Here is a 20,116-nt window from a genome sequence, read left to right on the forward strand (position 1 = left end):
ACGCAGACTGCACAGCACTGATGATAGTGTCAGGGCCTTGCTACAGGCAGCCCTGCTTATTAAATTATTTACTAATTTATTTATTTATTCATATTTATTTCTGCCCCGCCTCCCCAGGTCGCTCCCATTTTGCTGCAGTAATCAGAGTGTGTGTGCTTGGGGGAGGGGTGAGATATTTAATTCTCGTTCCCCAGATGGGATGTGTCTGGGGTAAATGTGTTTGCTTGGGGGTTGGGCAGGGGCGGGGCTTACAGGCTCCCATGTATTTTCTGTAAATCCATGCCTGGCTTGCCTGCATGTGATTGGCCAGCTGGCTGCTACTGTCTTAGGAGCTCTAGATGACAGGAGAGAGAGGAGGTGGGAGGGAAGGAGCTGCCCTGATAGCAGAAGGAGGGGGGCATTGAAGCAGGCGAAGCGGGGGAGGCTTTGTGAAGGGAAGCCGCATCCCATCGGCAGCCGCCTAAACGCCATCCCTACCTGTCCTGGGATTCTAGGTGCAAGGGGGGAGTGCATGTGTGTGTGGGGGTGTAAGGAGCCCAGGAGGGGGGGCTTTTTGTGGCCTGCCGCAGACCAGAGGTGGAGGAATACAGCAGGCGCCACGGCAACCTGCCGAGCCCCCATCCAGGCCAGCGCCCCTTACCCACGTGCCGGCTGCCCCCTTGTGCGGAATCACCCCTCGCCGGGGGGCTGGAACGTGCCTGACAGGTCCTGGAGACGCCTGTTATACCATGATCCACCTTCGTGCCTTTGTTATGGATGCAGACAGCCGTGACCATTTCTGAGAACAGATCGGACCCGGATGCCAAACCCTGGCCCTCAGCTTCCACTGGTCTGCAGAGTTCTGAGGAAAAACCACGTGCCGAGACCTGGCTGAGTGGCGGGAACTCCCTGGTCATCTAGCTCACCAGCGTGATTTGGAAGCACACATGACATAGTGATGGGTTCGTAACAGAATAAGCAGCTTGAATAATTTGAATTATTTAATTATTATCCTATTTGCATGTACATTTAACATTGTTAACTAATTATAAGTATTGTTATTTGTATAGTTAATTTGGTGCCGCAGATGTATCATTTGTATCAGTTCCTGTTTGGCCTTTAAGAACAACAAACTGAAACAGAGGGGCAATTGAGATTTAATAATATGCTATTATTATTATTTGCATGGTCAGATTTGTGTGTATAATTAATATGGAGGTTTTTCATTTGTGTCAGTTCCTGGTTGGCCTTTAGGGGAGGCAGTTAAAAGTCAGAGTAACGGCGGATTCAGGGGAATCGACTGATAAGAATATGAGAAGATGGTCCGGAGGCATGTGCCCCCAGCAGTGCATCCGAGCATGGTCAGCAGGGGGCGACGTTGCGATCACATGCAGGGGGGAAGAACAGGAGGAATGATCAGCCCACCGAGCTCCGGGACACAGAGAGAGGGAGGGAGAGAGAGAACATCAGCTTTTGCATTCCTGAGTCACTGAACCTACCCTTTCACACCGAGCCCAGGAGACAGAGGGACAGTGTCACTGGTGTACGGACACCCCCATCCCCCACTGCCTGGAAGACTGCCTACCCACTGTGGTGTTCGCATGGGGCAGCAGGACCATGCACACTGCAGGGGAAGGGAAGAAATGCTGTATCTGTCCCAGGGGTAGCTGGACAAGCAACTAGAACCATTACTGGGGGGGTGCGGAGAGGACCGCCGTGAGATGGATCGTCACCACCAGGTAGATGTTAAGAATGTTGCACGTGTTATTGCAATGCTTGACTTCATAAAATAAGAATCTTTTTATGTAAGCTCAGACCTTATTTCAAGTAACGGGACCCCCTCCTGAGTCTCTCCCAAGAGGAGTCGTACCAGTTTGGACCTTAAACTTCGAACCGGAAAATGCAGATGTGCCCGGTGCAGGTGGAGGCCTCATAATCTGTGAATGTCAGTCCCTGAAGAGTCACACTGCCCCACCCTTAGCAGGAATCTTAAGGAAGTGGGAGCCCCACCCTTAGCAGGAATCTTAAGGAAGTGGGAGCCCCACCCTTAGCAGGAGTCTTAAGGAAGTGGGAACCCCACCCTTAGCAGGAATCTTAAGGAAGTGGGAGCCCCACCCTTAGCAGGAATCTTAAGGAAGTGGGAGCCCCACCCTTAGCAGGAATCTTAAGGAAGTGGGAGCCCCACCCTCAGCAGGAATCTTAAGGAAGTGGGAGCCCCACCCTCAGCAGGAATCTTAAGGAAGCGGGAGCCCCACCCTTAGCAGGAATTGCATGTCTTAAGGAAGTGAACTGGGATCTGTGCCAACATGGACGACTCCAGCATCCTGAGACGCAGAGGTTTCCAGGTAAGCCCTGGTGGGGGTGGGGGGGCGTCTCATGTCAACACAGCAAAAGCTCAGTTAAGACTCGCTAAAAAGTCATAAACACATTTTGTTTGTCTCTTTGCTATTATGAAAAATATTCCATATCATCAGTGTTTAATCGTATGAATCATTTCCCTGTTACTATGGATTGGGACACTTGTGCCCTAACTGGTCATTAGGTCCACTTGGGACCTCTGGCTATAACTCTTTATTTAACTTTTACAATTACTTGAGGAGCCCCAGGCCGACTCTGTTTGGATAGAGGAGCCCCAGTACAGAATGTACAGTCTGAATGGAGATGCCCAGTGCAGACAGCTTGAATAGGGCCATAGTTCTGATCATGCAATGCTTGTTTAATGGACTGTACTGGTAATTTTTTTCCTGTAATGGTCTGAGTTGGCATGACGATTGCTGGGGAGACAAATGGCTGGCTGCCCAGCTCTCCTAGGTCCAGTGGTTTTGCTCTTTCAGAGAGATCGAGTAACTGATGTGAGACCCACCATGAACCCACGCGGGCCGGCCCAACCTCTCCCCCTCGCACCCAGACTGGTGTGCTGTCGTGGAAACGGGCACCTCGCACGCTGCAGGGAGGGGGGCGGTCACATTCGCATATGCTGCTTATTCTGCTAGATGCAGGTGCTGACCGGCATTCCTGGAAGGATCATATCCCGTGCAGCCACATGCAGGCGGGCCCCACAGCGTATGGCTCGGAGCGTTTCGGGCGGGTGCATGTTCAGGGTTAGGGTTAGGGTTAGATCTGTTCACTCCACTCGATGATACTGAAGGTTCTGAAAACTGTTTACGGAAATGGTTAGCCTACCACCTAATACCACAGAGCCCTGTTTGGCGTGGGAGGTGCGGGGGGGGTGGAGATGGCAAGAGCCCATTTATTGAGTGTCCAGCTTGGGATGGCTCCTGCAAGACACTTAACAGTGTAGATTGACTTAAGGACTGAACGGAGACCTGACCCGCCCAAGCATGACTCGCACGCTACGCAGCACCTAACTACCCCTGACACAGTCACAGAATTAACAAACAATAAACGGTGGTGTAGCAGATACTAAACTAGCAGCAGAGAGGCTCCAACGGGATCTGGATTTAATTAGCGACTGGGCTGAAACCTGGCAGATGAAATTTAACATAGATAAATGTCCGGTAATCCATGCAGGGACCAGAAATATAAAGTACAGATATTTTATGGGCTCCACGGAAATAAGAGACCTCGGTGTGTAAGTTGATGCTTCCATGTCCCACTCTCGCCAGTGTGGGGAAGCAATAAAAAAGGCCAATAGGATGTTGGGTTACATCTCTAGGTGTGTGGAGTTTAAGTCAAGGGAGGTGATGCTACGATTATATAATTCCTTGGTAAGACCCCACCTAGAATATTGTGTGCAGGTTTGGTTACCATACCTTACAAAGGACATTGCTGCCTTGGAAAAGGTGCAACATAGGGCTATAAGAATGATTCCTGGTCTTAGAGGAATGTTTTATGAGGAGAGGTTAGCTGAGCTGCATCTGTTTAGACTTGAACAAAGGAAACTAAAGGGAAACCATAATCCAGGTATATAAGATTCTAACAGGTCTGGATGCTGTTCAGCCAAATGGCTACTTCAATATTAGTTTAAATACTAGCACTCCTAGCCATAAGTGGAAATTAGCGGGAGAACATTTTAAAACGAATCTGAGGAAGCACTTCTTTACACAGCGTGTAGTTAGAGTATGGAACAGTTTTCCTGTTAGTGTAGCACTAGCTACCCTGCAACCCTGTTTGCATGCAGTCTATCAGTAATGAAATTCATTCCTCTAAAGATCGCCTACCTGCTATAGTCCCACGTTCCTCCGTACATACTTCATTGTCAATCGTGAATTGAGAACACTGCCTTCAGTGTGATTTGTGTACTTCTGTAGAAGTTTTCCTTATTGATCTGGAGAATGAGTGTTTGGAGATTGATTTCATTCTGCCAGTGTAGCCTTTATGTTGTTTTTAATATTAGTTGTCTACACAAGATGTTTCGTATTAAAAAAAGCAAACAAATAAAACGTGCAGCAAGTGTGAAAAACGGGGGATCCGAGAGCAAGGCCACGTCATTACAACTCCGTGGTTGTGGGCAGATTATCATGAACCACTGTTAGACTCCGACACATCTTACAAACCTACAAACCTCTAGTTAACACTCCAATAAAGTTCTAATACAGGGCCCCCCCCCCAACACTCTCTTGGTCTGTTTTGGCTTTAAAAGAATGCAAACGCTAGCACTTAACTGATTGTGGAATTTCAGGACAAAAAAACATATAATCTCCTTTTGTGTGTAAGGGATTACGGGTCCTTAAAAAGGCGCTAGGCGCTAGCATTACAGAATGTCCACAGACTGGACAGCCTCGGGCGCCCGTAGCTCACTCAGTTGGTACGGAGCACGGCTCGGCTTGCTGATGGAGCGACAAGGCGGTGCGCTGCAGGTGAGGCGCGGTACCCACAGCCCAGTGCCTTTTCTGCTTTTCTTTTTTTTTCCTTTTTACATTTTCTCGCTTGATTAGAATAGTATTCTGCATTTAATGGAAGGAAAAGGGGGGTGTTTACACCCGATAATTTGCTTTTTTCCCCCCTGATAAACAGTAACTAGACTTTATATAAACCGTTTTCTAATTAAGCAATAACATACGAGGATTGCAGTACTCGGCCTGCGGCCTTGTGCCCTGACGAATCATAGTCGTGATATATTGCAGTACAACCACACTCCTCGTATGTTATTGCTTTTATACAACGGTTCATCTAGTAGCATTTATAAGGTAATAGTAATAAGATACAGCATATTTTGCTTATTTTAAAAAAAAAAAACATTTGCGAATCTCCACAAAAAAATAGTTCCCGTAACGTCAGCAAAAGTGCGACGGGCTATCGCATCCAAACCTTCCGCATATCCAGATATTTCTGTCCATAACCTATATAGTTTAGTCTAATATTGCTGGTACCAGCAGTGGAACGGCTAGCCAATGCTGCGATCACCCGGCGGGCAGGAAGGTAGCGAAGCCGTGGGGTCAGGAATAGGGGTTTTATTCCTCAAAACGGCAGGGTACAGCACGATAAACAACATCAGTGACAGACCTGGGGAAACGGACTCGAACGCGAACTGAAATACACAAGACAAGCTGAAATAACAGGAAACAGGTGATTACAATCGGGGCAGCACACACGGGTAATGAGGGGACGTGGCACACACGAGGATCGGACGAGCTGGGCATGATAGCCAGCTTATTAGCGGAGTCACTTCGGATTGTAAATTAAAACCGTGCTGCAGATCTAGTAAGTGAAATATTGTGACGCTGAAGTGGTGAGGAGATTATGAGGCGGACAGCGAAGTTCAGTTATTATCAGATCCTTTAAACTCACACATACAGACAGAGAGCCTTTAAGAAGACAGAAGTGGATACTGGCAGAAGAGAAAGCGCAACGAGTCATACTCTGAAAACTTTTTTCGATTCTGCAGCTTAAAAAACCGTATACTGTGAAACATATCAAAATAAATCCAACAAAACATAATACATATGAACTTTTCCTTTACTTTCACTTATGCCTACATTCATTTTTGAAACCGGTGGAAATGCAGGTAGGTTCTCAGGCACCGAGCAGGAACCATTCCAGCACTGGCACCGTGTTGGTGGAACCGAAGCATATGTAAAGCGAAGTGATACAGCTAATGTGACATGTCCAGTGCGGTTATACTTTTGTCCAATCACATTTTTTGGTCAGAACTAACTGTTGTATAATCAATGTATAATGTAGGTAATAGCTGATGAGGCTTGTCCTCGGTGAATGTATGGAGTGGTAATCAGTTTCCTATATCTGCCAGAGTTTTACTTTTCTGCAGATTAAGGGTCTCTGCAGTCACGTGTGTTCCGATCAAGTTGCACCAGTAGTCCAGTACTTAAAGGGGTGGGGTGGCCATCTTTCTGTCCTGCACAAAACACAGAGGACCACGCTTTGAATTGAGGTGGTGCCCCCTGGGCTAACGCTGGTCCCTTAATGCTGACTGGATAAATAATGCAATACAAGTGGGTAACAGGCCACCGCAGAGATCCACACCAATCATCAGCTTGTTTTCAGAACCATAAAAAAGTTCCATGTGTGAGCGTTTAGACTACACACACTAATGTAAGATGTGAAGGGAGTGAAGAGAGTTATGTAGTAATGTTAGGGCAGGAAAACAGCTTTTGTTTTCAACCTCGTGTACTTTATATTGTCTGTAATGTATTATGATTTACTATACAGTCCACACTACCACATCACGGGAGTTAGGGGCACAGCCCCCCCCCCCCCACCGAGATCTGGAGAAACCGTGTAAAACGTATGAGAATCATATTTGTACCTTATTCCTTTGCGTGCAGAGGGACTTTCATCTATAATAAAAGATGTCAGTTTCAAGCTAAATGTAAATGATTTTTTATAATAGCCTAATTAATAAAACCACAAATAAAAAAAGTAATAAACGTATTTTATTCATATAAAGGCTTTAAAAATACAGTGATATAAATTTTTGGTCATACATTGCCTATTGGTCAAGCACTGCCTATTTTACAAAATATGATGTGAAATACTGAAAAATTGCTATGTCACAGGTGAGCTTTTTTAAACTACAATTACATCATGCTGTTTTTTTTGGTATTGGACCATCTCAGACAGCAGGGAGATGGCTAACCTGTCATCGTAGTATATAACATCCCATTATCTCCAATAGGGAAAACTATTTCTGCGTTTCCATGCACAATACAATTTATCGCACAATACAAAATCGCCTTCTCTCAGGAAGGTTCAGTGACTGGAGAGGAAATTAGCCAATTGGAAATTAGTTACTTTGGGTCTTTGATTGACTAATAATTGTGGCATGAAAATAAGGCTGTGCTAAGTTGAGCTAGCATGCAGAGCGAATTGAGCGAACGTAGCGCAGAGCCAGGTGAGCAAGTGTCTCGGGCGTGTTGAGCATGCACAGAGCAGACAGGTTGCTTGCAAAGGTCCCACTGCGCAGTTAGGAATGAAGCCAAATATAAGGCCATAGAAATGCAAGACACAAAGATCAGTGCGAGATCACTGCGAGAGATCATATGAGAGGTTACCCTGAATACGCTTGGCGTCCTCCAAGCCAGCACCATACATATATGTGCCCTTGAGAGGTAAAGTGGGCTATCCTACATTTTTGACCCCTACCCCCTTTTTATTGAATATTTTCAATTGGATAAGTTGTTATTATTTAAGTCGTTATTATCTATGATATATATCAATTGTAGGGTATAGGCACACTGATTTTTTGAAAAAATTTCAACTTTGGAGCTCATTTTCTCAAAACTTTGTTTTCTCAACACTTTACCTCTCAAAGGCACATATTATATGCATCTAATCTATTGTGTGTCATCTGCAACTTTTACAAAACAGCCCCCCCCAAAAAAAATACGATAGATCGAAACCGAGGAAAGTCCTGATGCAGAAATGCTGACTGTACATTGATTTGTATTTAAATGCAATACATTACAATCTATTATTGTGTAATTATATATATATATATATATATATATATATATATATATATATATATATTTTTTTTTTTTTTTTTTTTTTTTTTTTTTTTGCAGTTATCAGTATATGTCCATACGGGAATATTCTCCATGCTGTGTATGACATATTCCCACAATGCACTGCAGCTGCAGGCTGGCAATATGACCGGGAGCTGGAAGATAAAGCTCTCTTCTTGGATTATCTGATGGTATCATTTGACTTGAGGTGCAAGCCACATGAGAATGCTGCCTAGACACCACAAAGTCTCAGTGGATTAAACAACCAAGAGGGCAAGGGCCCGAGTGAACAGGCTCTTATCATTCTTCAGATATCATCTTTCTGTGGGCTTGCAGAGGTTTTGAAGAAAGTGCTTTTTCAGCAGGAATGGTGAGGTTTGGGAGAATGACAGCAAACCGGTAGGGTTTAGCCGCAGCAGGAAGGTGATACGGTATCGCAGTGACAGGAAGGAGAGGAGGGAATAAGGGGAAGTTGCGATGGGGGGGCGGAGGTGGGGGGGGGATGGTGTATTCAGCACATTTCTTCACTTGTGACTCTTACTCCAGAAAGCTGGGAAACTTTGAGAAATCTCAGTCCTAGTTGCCCCCTGTATGAATGCTGTGATTAATCCCACTATGGAATTAGAGATATATGGCTCAGCCATGCAAGAGCCTTGAATACCATCTGATAACAAGAGGAATCTTTTCACACAGTCATGTAATTGGTTGCACTCGTTAAGAGTGAGGCAGGTTGAGTGCCATCTTGTGGCTGCTTGTGAGGATGCCGTCCAATCACATTCAATTGGGTATTGCCTCCTTCCAGGTTCTGACCTTTGACCCTGGTCCTCTCAGAGCTGTAGTCTGCAGTTCAGCAGCAGGCTGGTATCTGGGACTCAGCAGCTATTTTGGTCCTGGGTTTGGGCCTGGTTAAGTAGGCCATGGAAGTTTCTGGAGCACATGGTGAGGGTTGTGCCCAGGACCCCTGGGTAATGTTTGAATTTGCATGATTAAAACACTGACCTTAAGCTGCCCCTTCAATGCTCCATTAGTTTAGCAGCTGCAGGGGGTGCTTTCAGGATTCAGCAGACACTCGTTTTCACTCGGGTACTTTAGGATATTCAGGCTTCGGGTGGCATGCTGGCCCAGTGTGGAGACCTGTCCCCTCACGCCTCCAAGGTTGTGGATTCCATTCCCACCCCCATTTGGAACAGGCTGGAGGATCCCTGTGACCCTGCACTGGACAAATTGCAGTGGAACTGCTATGGCATTTAATGGTATTAGATAACATTGCTGACTACACTAGGCTAAGTCCTGTATGCATAGAAACCGAATGCAATATAAAGAATTATATTTCACTATAATAAAGAATTATATTATTATATTATAAAATGTGTTAGTGCTTTTGCCTCAGATCTCCAGGGTTAGGGAATAATTCTCATCTCTGTGTGTTCAGAGTTTGCCTGTTCTTTCTGCGCGAGATGATGGCAATGATCTCTAGCAAACTTCCTGGATCGCAAACCAGCATTAAACCTAAATAGGGGTTGCAGTGCCCTGAATTAACCTCCCTGCTTCATGTTTTTACAGACACACACACTGGGCTGCACATGTGATTCAGATTCACAGCCAGGGCTCATATAGGTTTATGTAGTAGCTGATACTTTATTGATCCCCATGGGGGAATTGTCTTTATGCCTCCCTCAACGTGCTCTCTTCTGTTGGTGAGAGCAAGCTGGCTGTGAAGGGCAGCCAGCCATAGCAGCACCCAGGGAGCTGGGGGTTAAGGGCCTTGCTCAAGCACCAGCTGACATGCCAAGGGCAGGGATTGAACCGGCAGTCCTTTTAATCACAGGTGCTTAGCCCACAGAGCCACGCATCGCCCCAGATGTGAGACTCATTAAAAAATATACAATAATTTCTGCATTTGCAAAGATGTATGTGTATGTACTTGGAGACAGAAACAGTCCACTGCTGACAGCACTGGAGGGTTGCACACTGATGTGAGATGTAAGAGTTTGTGCTCCTCGGTTAAGTCGGCAGGGTCTGTCCCCATCCTGGGGTTTCAGAACCTACTTGCACCAAATCTGAATAAGAGAGTGAGAGATTCAGGCAGGATGCCCACCCCCCCCCCTCAGAGAAGCGAGCAGCCACCCTGTCTTTGCTCATCATTTCTTCGCTTTTGCGTGTTCGCTGTGCTTTCTGGTAATGAGAAGAGCATGTCGGTGGCTTGAAACAAATCACAATCCATATTGGGGGGTGGGGGGGGTTAAATTTGTTAAAAAAAATTTTGCAGATGTTTTTACTTAAAGAATACAGTTGAAAGCTGGGTCTTCCTGTGCCTTGAGGAGCTGGGGCCTTTGCTCAAGGGTCCAACAATGGACTCTGCTGACCAGGGGATTTGAACTGGCAACCCTTGGATCAGGGATACAAAAGTCCTAACCCACTGAAGCATATACTCCATGGGAGTGAATTGACTGACCCCAGGCTCGAACCCACAGTGCAGTCACCAGCCAGGCTGCTTAGAATTGCAGTTTCATTTTCACATTATTGAAAACGGGGTTTAGAGGCAACTGACTGGAAAGAAATGCAAGGATGGCCTTTATTTTAATTATGTCAACGTCATTGGTATGCGGGGCTAATGCTGGATAAATGTTAAAAGTTGTCATGGCAAGTTAAAAAGTATTTTAGTTCAGATTTTTGTTGGGTCTGGGATCCAGCATGTAATTATGCGTAAACCACTGAGGATGACACAGACAATTAATTCAAGAAATAAATGCGTCTGAAATCTGTTGCTGGAAAGTGATAAATATGTATTTGTGTGTCATGGAATAATACATACATGTGGGTGCTGTCAGCATACTGTAGCTTGTGAGGTCACCTGTCATTCCTGGCTAATCTGGATATTTAATTTTGGTGGCGTGTTGCTTTGTGGCATTCAGAATTAAGATGGGTCATATGCAGTTTTCAGTCAGGCAGATTTGTCAGGTGCTGTGAGTAGTAAAATTGCCTTGTCTTGCCCCCTACTGGCAAGCTGGTGTTACTGCCCTTTGTACACACAGCCTCAGACTAATTACATTAGGAGTGCATATTTTAATGCTAAGGGTTAGAAGATGGGGTTAGCGCTGCTGCCTCACATACCTCTGGGTTCAGCGTTCCTATCCCTGCCATGGCTCTGTGCATGTTTGCCCTGTGTTGTTGTGGAGTTTCCTCCTGATACTCCAGTTTTCCCCCACAGTCCAAAAACATGCTGAAATTCGGCCATTAGAGGGACCAGGATGCAGAGGATACTGCAACCCCAGTTCTGGTCCAGGAGGGCCAGAATCCAATGCAGGTTTCACATTTCCCTGCTCAGACGCACCTATTAAACCTGGCAATTAGCTGGTGAAATGAATGTGTTTGAGCAGGACAGACTGACCCTCCATGAACTGAACTGCGGAACCCTGCTGTAAACAATCAGGTAACTAATAGCGTGTTACTCCTCCCACCCTCTTTTGATTCCAGCTTTAGCAGTGTGATTGCTACCTGGGCACCCAGTTGGTATTATGGCTTGCTGCTCTTATCTACTGGAATGCAGTTAAGGAACTGCAGTGTTGTAGAGGGAATTGGAAAACCTGCAAGATAAATTCAAATTCAAAATAACTTTATTTGTCCCCGAGGGGCAATTAAAGGCACACAAGGCAGTTGAACAAGGACACAAGGATATAAAATAGGTGGTTTAAATAAACTCCTTGTCCAGGGTGTCCCCGGCCTGCTGTCCTGTCCTGTCCTGCCAGAGACAGGCTCCAAACTCACAGTAACGCTGGATAACTTGTTGGCAGATGAATAGACAGATTTATAAAAGAGAATGAATGTTTCAGACACAGAGCAGTTTCTCACAGTGCAGAATGAGGAACCAGCCTTTCAGTATATTTGAAAAACATACCTTTTATTGACAGCAAAACAGGAAGTGAAAAAATATTGAGTCTCTGCAAGGTCAGAAATGCCTGTTCTGTAGTCCCCTTAGGGTCATCCATGGAACTATTACTGATCCACAAATACCATCCTATGGAAGAAAAATGGCTTATCTTTCTGCGGGGAGAAATGGATCTGCTTCGGTGGTTCTGGATATTTGCTGACGGGTGGGTCCTGGTGACGTCACGCCACTTGCCAGTTTAAAACCGCGGCTCCCAGCTGGCTCACCCTTTGAAACTCCGGGGAACGGCCTTTCACCCCCCCCCCTTCCTCGTCCACAGCACTGGAAGGACCATCTTCTTGTATCTGTACCACCGACAAAACCTCTCTTGAGTTTTAACCCAACAAGAATCAATCAGATAACTAATGGCAACGAGGTTCGACCAATCAGTGGTTGTTGACACATTACCCCTCCCACCCTCTTTTGTTTCCAGCTTTTGCAGTGGAATTGCTACCTGTTAGTGTTTTTTGTGATAGTCCACTATGTGCTTGTCTCAGCAAATGTTTCCACTTGGTTTTATGGCCTGCTGCTCTTATAGTCTTCTGGAATGAAATTAAGGAGCTGCTATTTTGTAGATCAATCACACGGAACCCAGATGTACTTTTCAAAATCCTTAATAACTTAAGCAGCAGTTAGTGTTTTTTGTTATAGTCCACTATGTGCTTGTCTCAGCAAGGCAACCAGGGGATGTATAGGGAATGAATAACAAGAATGTGATTGGGGGGGCCCTGGGTGTCAATTACAGCAATGTTTCCAAATTCGATCCTCAGGGAGCCACATGTTTTTGCTTCCTCCTAGTTCCTTATCAGGGAGCAAAAATGTGGACTGTCCGGCAGGTAGTTGGGAGGGAGCAAAAATATGGACCATCTGTGGGTTCCTGAGGACGGGGTTGGGAAACGCTGAGTTACTGTGTGAAGCTGATTTGGGAAGTATTGCCATGTGTCCTCTGAGGCTGACCACTGGGGTATGGATCAGCAGTGCTCTCGGGCTTCCTCAGAACGATTTCATGATGTAACACGTTCATATTTTATTTTCATCCAAAAAAGCAGTTAGCAGGTGATTTCAGATGTGCTTGAAACTGAAGTATTTCCGACAGCAGCGATCTGGCGCCACCTAGTGGTTATGTTTGATAATTGCATTGACTTGGATAATGATTCCGTATGTACGTCGTAATATTGAGTGACAGCCACGGAGTGCAATAAGAGTTTTCTTTGGGAATAGTGAATAAGCAATACACCTACTGATATGTTATACTCAGGTCATAGTTCAACAGTGAAATACAAAAAGAGTCTTGGAAATTATGGATGGTCGTTTTTGAAACTCCATTGCATGCTGTGAAGAGTTTATGTGCATGTTTCAGCAAGGCAAGCAGTTCATTTGATTAGAATATAGTGATGATTCTGGTCTGGATGTGTTTTGATGGTTCTCTGCTTCTCCTCTCTTTCAGAAGGAGCTCAGTCTTCCCAGGAGAGGCAGCTTGTAAGTATCAGACAGGATGACAGTATGAACTAGGAAAGGGTTTGTAATCTCCCATTTCAGTTAAAAAGACTTGGATTTCACTTTATCACTGAATCCTTGCTTTGTGCTGATTGGTCAGTCTTATACAGTCATGCATGTGTCACAAATGTAAAACAGCTGGATGAGTCTGAGTTAAGAAAACAAACCAGTCAAAACACAAGAAGAGATGAACTAATTGACTAGTTCAGCATGTCTCCCTGGCATGGATTATCTGGCCACCCTAACCCTAACCCCTCCACCCGGGCTTGTGCTTTACAGTCTGTTACTCTGTGATTTTTGGACTAAAGCAGCATCGTAGGATTGTAACTCCTGGAGTTTGTTTGGCTGAGATCTGCCGGGGAATGTTTCTCAGTATTCACCCCAACTTTGCGAGGACACCTTTCAGCTCTATTCCTGCTTGTTCCCGGCAAGTTTCTCATAAGTGATGTCAGTTGTGACGGTTCTGAATGAGGATGTCTGCTCCTGCAGCTGACCTGATAAATTCTGTATTAAGTTTTCACTCATTTGCTGCCATCTCAGTGCCTTTGCTAGGAGAGCAAACCAGTTTCATGGGTGAGCAGTAAAACAAGTCTTGGGGATTATCATTGGATAATCCTGACCTTTCACCCTTCCCTCCCTAGCTGTGTCCTCAAGCCAGCTGTATGATACTGTTGCTATGGTAACAGGCTTCACCTTCGCATCTCTTCCCCTGGCATCATTCCCCGGCAACATGCCCCATGTGCCTGCAGTGCCGCCGTTCCTGATTAGCTGATAGCTGCGACTGACCTATGACTCCTCCCTCAGCTGACAGAACGGGCCAATTGCCTGTAGTTTTATCCTTTCGTGTGCACGCTATTCGTTTACCTTATGACTGATGACTTGCTGCATCTTTCCTGCCCAGTAACTATGAATGAGTATAGGAACGCAGTGTTCTTCAGGTAACTGCCTCTGTATACCGTTCTGATTGGATGATACCAAGCAGGATTATTGAATGTTGTCGTGCTCTAAATGCTAATGGTCACATTTATACTCTATCACATGGGTTTGTCTCACACTGTAAAGCTCTGAGAAGCAGCACTGAGGTGTGTCTTCTCTCCATGGGCAGTGAAAAGCTGGTAATAGACAGGGAGGTTCTTGCTGTTCCTTGTAGAGCATATGTAAACATCCATTACCTGCGTTTTTGAGGTTAGGCAGACTCTGCCTATAATGCAACTGAATTAGAACGTGGGCCAAAGTGACATGATGGAACAATGCAGAGTAAATGTGTCAGGATCTGTCCCTTTATCTGTAATTCCCCTGTTTGGCCAGCTGGTGTCACTGGCTATCCTGTTCTGTGTTCCCTTAGTGCACCTTGGCTTTAGCTCCTAATGTGTTCACCTGTTCCCTGCACTGTCACGTGGCTAAATGGGCTAAGCTGGTGCCTCTGAGCAAGTCCTCTGTCATGGGCTCAAGGCTGGCTAGAGGCCAATTTTTATGCCTTAGATTCTGTTTCCCCTTAGTTATGTCCCCTTGTATTCATGTATTTCAGTTTTGGTCTTTGCTGATACCTTTGCTCCTGTTTACCCTGCCTGTGTCTAGTATTATTATTTTCAGTTTTGCCAGTGTTCCCAGTATCAGTGTCAGTAATTACACTCACCTTTTGTTTCATTACTCTTAGTTCTTAGTATTTGGTTTAATTTCTGTGGGTTACATCTGTCTCTTGTTTTGCATCTATTATCATGTATATTTAGTTCCTGCTCTTATGCTGTTCCCTGGTTGTTCTTTGTGGTTGTTCCTTTGTTAGCTTCAGTTTAGATATGGGTATTGCTTTGTGTTTTTCTCCGTGTTCTACCTACCCACCTTTGATAGACCCCTCGTGGTCCCTATTGTTTCTGGTTTCTTTTGAGTTCAATAAAGTCCCTTGTTTTGTGAAGCCACATTGTGGATCATCCTTGTGCCATGTCCTGCCGCCATAACGAAATGCTCTAAGGTCCAGGTAAAAATTAGAGAATCTCTTCTGTTTTTCCAGCAGTCTATGCCTTTAAATAGTGCGCCTGTGTTCTCGGGACCCATGTACATATGTGAGGGCTGACAGAGTGGAAAGGAAAGAGCATGCACACGCACACACACGCACACACATGCGCACACACACACACACACACACCCCTTGAACAGCTGTGGACCATGTCTGACACCTACTGGGCTGTTCTCTCTCCTTACTCACTTCCGGATCCTGGCATACTCCGACACTACATGGGGTATGCCGTGACCCCTGGCTCTTCATCCACGAGCCTCCTCTCACCAAGATGCATGCACTCTTCTGATCTTTAAGCTTCAGCTGTGTGTGGTGTCATGTACTCGTGCTTATTCTATCTTTTTAACGGATATATACAGCTCATTCACAGATACCTGTCAGGATCTTCATGGGGGGGGGGCGGCCCACTTACCGCTGTGCTCAAATGAGGCAGCCCGTTACACTTAATCACACCTTCATATTTAACAGAAAGTCTAAGGGTGACCATGTCCCACTAAAACACAGAAAAGTGTAACAGATGGAGTGTGTGTGTGCTGGCCTTTGGAAGGGAACTGAGAATGGGAATAACTGGATGTTCCGTGAAAGGGAGGGTGAAGGGAAACTGCAAATGAAGGGCATGCTGGGCTGACACACGCCCTCCCTGGCTAAGGCTAATCTCCTTTTGGGTAGAATTCAGGTCTTAGTGTCAATTTAAATTCCAAAATAACAGGACAAAAAGCCATCCGGCTAAGAAAATGAATGTCTCATGTTTGACCATCTCTTTAGAAAAGACTGGAGCCCGCAGAACTGTCTCACATCACCGCAGGAAATCTGGGGAGTCGTGGCACCTCCCCTCCGGAAAGTACACGTGACAATGCCATCAGGTTTGGAGAGGGTGTCGGCCATGACAGGCACTGTGCCACTGGGCAGCTGGTCTGCTTACCTGTCTGCTTCATGGGAGGCAAAGACGCAAAGACAAAACCAGAATCAGGGGAAAACACGGGGTCGGAAGGGAAGGACTGGGGTCACCCTGGTCTTGCAGACAAACGACAGCACCAAAATATGCAATCCCACTCACCAAACTGTGTGGGCAGTTGAGAGCCAGGGGGTGTTAATTCAGGAAGAGAGCCTGGGATGAGCGTGGAGCTCTCTGCTATGGAGACGGGCTCTCACATGATGTTCAAAAGGAGTAGAAAAATGGGACCAGGTACAGGGATGGGCCAGACTAGCCAGTGACGAGGACCCTCCCCTGCAATGCAGGCTGTGGTGAGCCACTCGTCCCCCCCCAGGTAAGGCACGCGATGGCCAATAGGTAAAAAGAGAGATGGAAAATCGGGCCCCAGAAGAGGACAGGGGGGTTAACCCTGATGACACATCACTGCTCTCTTGGTTAGAAGACTGTCTATTAGATATCTGGTGCTGGATGGCAAAAAAATTCCTTATGTTAAACACAGTGTCTGTGCCTGCATGTGTATTCGTATGTGTGTGTGTACGCATGTGCCTGCGCATGTGCCTGCATGTATGTGTGCCGACGTGTGTGTGTTCATACGTATGTGTGTATGTGATGGTTTGGGTTCCCTCCAGGATCTCCTGCTTCAGTCCAAAGATGTGGTTGGGCAGATCAGTAATGTTATCCATAGAATGTGAGTATAACAGGGCCTGTTCAGGAAGGATGTACACCCACCTAATGAGTGATACTTTGCTAATGATCACTTTGCATGTAAAATTCTTTTTTTTTTTTAGGGCATCCCCGGCCCTAAAACAGCCTTAGGGCCTTAACAGCCCTTTCTTTACTGCTGTCTAAGATTTTCAGATGTTGTTTTTCTCGTATCCATCTCTCAGTGGACCGGAGGTTTTATGAATCGTTCATGTGAGAATGACTGGCCATTGGAACCGGTCTCAGCCCACCAAAATATGGTGCATTAAGTTCCACTGAATCAAGTTTCTGGGCACTGAGTTTCTGGTCACTGAGTTTGTAGGCCCTGTGTTTCTGGGCACTGTGTTTGTGGACCCTGGATTTCTGGTCACTGCGTTTCTGGGCACTGAGTTTGTAGGCCCTGTATTTCTGGACACTGTGTTTCTGGGCACTGAGTTTGTAGGCCCTGTATTTTTGGACACTGTGTTTCTGGACACTGTGTTTCTGGGCACTGAGTTTCTGGTCACTGTGTTTGTGGACCCTGGATTTCTGGTCACTGTGTTTCTGGGCACTGAGTTTGTAGGCCCTGTATTTCTGGACACTGTGCTTCTGGGCACTGTGTTTGTAGGCACTGTATTTTTGGACACTGTATTTCTGGACTCTGTGTTTCTGGGCACTGAGTTTGTAGGCCCTGTATTTCTGGACACTGTGCTTCTGGGCACTGTGTTTGTAGGCACTGTATTTTTGGACACTGTATTTCTGGACTCTGTGTTTCTGGGCACTGAGTTTGTAGGCCCTGTATTTCTGGACACTGTGCTTCTGGGCAGTGTGTTTGTAGGCCCTGTATTTTTGGACACTGTGTTTCTGGGCCCTGAGTTTCTTGGCACTGTGTTTCTGGACACTGTGCTTCTTGGAGTAGGACTCCTGGGATTTGATGGTAGTTATTAACTTGACCCCATCGATCTGCCCCTCCGTATATAATAAGTTTATTGAAGCAGAATCAGAACTGGGTCTTTTTGAGAATCCAGTGACAGCTGCGTAACAGTTGAGTTAACATAGACTTTAGTTTGAGTTTGGACTTAGAATATCTAAAAGGAGCAAGGTAATTATGGGATGGCGTAGGCCCGTCTCCTGTCCGGGTGCTACTGTGCCAGCTGACTGAAACGTGGACGGCATCTTTTTCCCACCTGGTTACTGGAAACCCGCTGACCAGGCATCCTTCTCCTCAGCTGCCGGACCAGCAACAGGAAGAGCCTGATCGTGACCTCCAGCACCTCGCCCACCCTGCCAAGACCCCACTCCCCCTCACATGGCCCCCCACCAGGTAAGCATTTCTATAGGAAGACCGTCCATCTTGGCTAGACCATGCTGAAACGTCAAGATGATGCTCAGGGATTCTGTGAGGTCCTGTAAGGTTCCATCCCAGATGTCAAAGTTAAGGGCTAATTTACCTACGGACAAGAAGCATGGCTCTATTAAGCTAAAACATAGCCTCACCCCCATGGTCCTTATTGAGTAATTATGCTTGTTAGCTTTAATGGAGAACCATCTTGGAGCTGCTCTCACAAATGACAATCTATAGATTTTTACGGCTAAAGCAGTGGGTGGCGTCTTGCTCATCGGTCAGCTGTGTGACAGAAATCGGGGGGGGGGGGGGAGGGGGTGTGTCCCAGCGTGATGGCCAACTGTGTGCCTGTGGTACCCCGCCCGACAGACCTCTGTGGAACGTCCCAGTCAGACTATTCTTTTAAAAATCATGTATCTGTAGCATGTATTCCCACTCTCTGCCCCTAATGAACTGTCTGTCCTGAACATTTCAAATAAGCCCACCTACTAGGGTTTGCGCTGTAGGAGAATGATGAACGATAAGGACGTCGGGCATCTTGAGAGCCTTTCCCCTTATTACCCAGCACAAACGGTTCATTCCCAGTGAAACCCACTGGTCCAAAATTCACCCTTGTGTTTTTTTTTCCTGTTCCATCACTGTCCGAGGCGTTCTCAGCTGGATCACGTGACCATCCTTTAATCTCCCTCAAAGGTGCAGTGTGTTGGCGCTGTTTGTCTCAGTGGGACGATGCAATATGTTTGGTGGGGGTGGTAAACAGAGATGCGTGTGCATAAAACCTGCATCTTGTTACACATGAAATTCTCGCCTTCCCGCCCTTGAGCCTGAGCATGGAGCAAACACAACACTCAATGTGAGGTAGGGTCACGATGTGTCCCCTCATAAAGGCGTTTATCAGAGCCCTGATTCTGCTTAAAATGCAAATTTATAGCTGCTAATGAAGGTCGAGCGTGTTCCATCTGAGCTGGAAATGCAAGGTGCTGTTTTTTGCCTCAGGCTTCCGGAAGCTTCCAGGTCCTTTAGGAGAGCCAGATAAATGCACTGGGCTTTTAGTTTCTCAGGGACCCTGAACAGCCCCCATTTGGTGCTTCGTAACTGACATCACAGATATAGTTCATTTTGCCTTGGGGGGCATTTGCTTAAGCTGCCCCCCCACCCTCTGGAGCAGCTAATGAGAATGGAAACACAGGCTAGAAGCCTCCAAAATCTCAAGGAGCATTTCACAGATTGTAATGTGCTGCTATGCTGGTGCTTCTGGTCAAAGACTTGTAGCAGTAGGGCAAGGACACACCTACACGCCACATTTTTTTCCAGAAAGACCAGCTCCCCAACTTACAGGAAAGTGGCACGGCTCCTCAAAGGATCAGGGGCCACCAGCTCCCTCTGGATCAGCCAGAAAACAACCTAACACTGCATTTTAATTGCATACAGATTATCCCTCCCTGCACCCATCATGTCATGTGACCAAGGCTACGTTGTGGGCTCACCGTGAGCCAGAATCGACGTCTTTTTCTGAACTCCTCAAAAGGATGTGGATGGCATTGTTAACGCGAGCGAGCGCATTCCCCTCAGACCCGCCAGTGAGTCCAGCTGCCAGAGATGCAGAGGCTCTAACCTTCCGGCATAATTTACTGGAGCCAGAACCTGTTTAATGTCCCTAAGTATGGGATGCTGTTCTAGGTACACCGAGACCCTGCTGGTTAATTTTGGCTGCTTGAGCCTAGTAGGTGAGGTTTAATTAAAATAACATGGGGGTGCATTAGTCCTTTTTTACTAGAAATGGTTTCCCTCGGCCTAGTTACTGCCAAACCAC

General features: G+C 46.2%; 1 protein-coding gene across 1 annotated transcript in view; it reads left to right on the plus strand.

Annotated features, from left to right (window-relative positions):
• Positions 1 to 437: 437 nt before the first annotated feature.
• The window catches only part of LOC125716947 (microtubule-associated serine/threonine-protein kinase 2-like), a 47,979-nt gene continuing 28,300 nt past the window's right edge, over positions 438 to 20,116 (plus strand). The window contains exons 1-4 of the mRNA XM_048989812.1: positions 438 to 941; positions 1,216 to 2,324; positions 13,280 to 13,311; positions 18,188 to 18,282. Coding sequence (XP_048845769.1) covers positions 2,286 to 2,324; positions 13,280 to 13,311; positions 18,188 to 18,282 — 166 coding nt within the window. The 5' untranslated portion in view covers positions 438 to 941; positions 1,216 to 2,285. The remainder of the gene's footprint in view (positions 942 to 1,215; positions 2,325 to 13,279; positions 13,312 to 18,187; positions 18,283 to 20,116) is intronic.

This window comes from Brienomyrus brachyistius, chromosome 21 (assembly GCF_023856365.1).
Source record: "Brienomyrus brachyistius isolate T26 chromosome 21, BBRACH_0.4, whole genome shotgun sequence".
NCBI classification, from domain to species: domain Eukaryota; kingdom Metazoa; phylum Chordata; class Actinopteri; order Osteoglossiformes; family Mormyridae; genus Brienomyrus; species Brienomyrus brachyistius.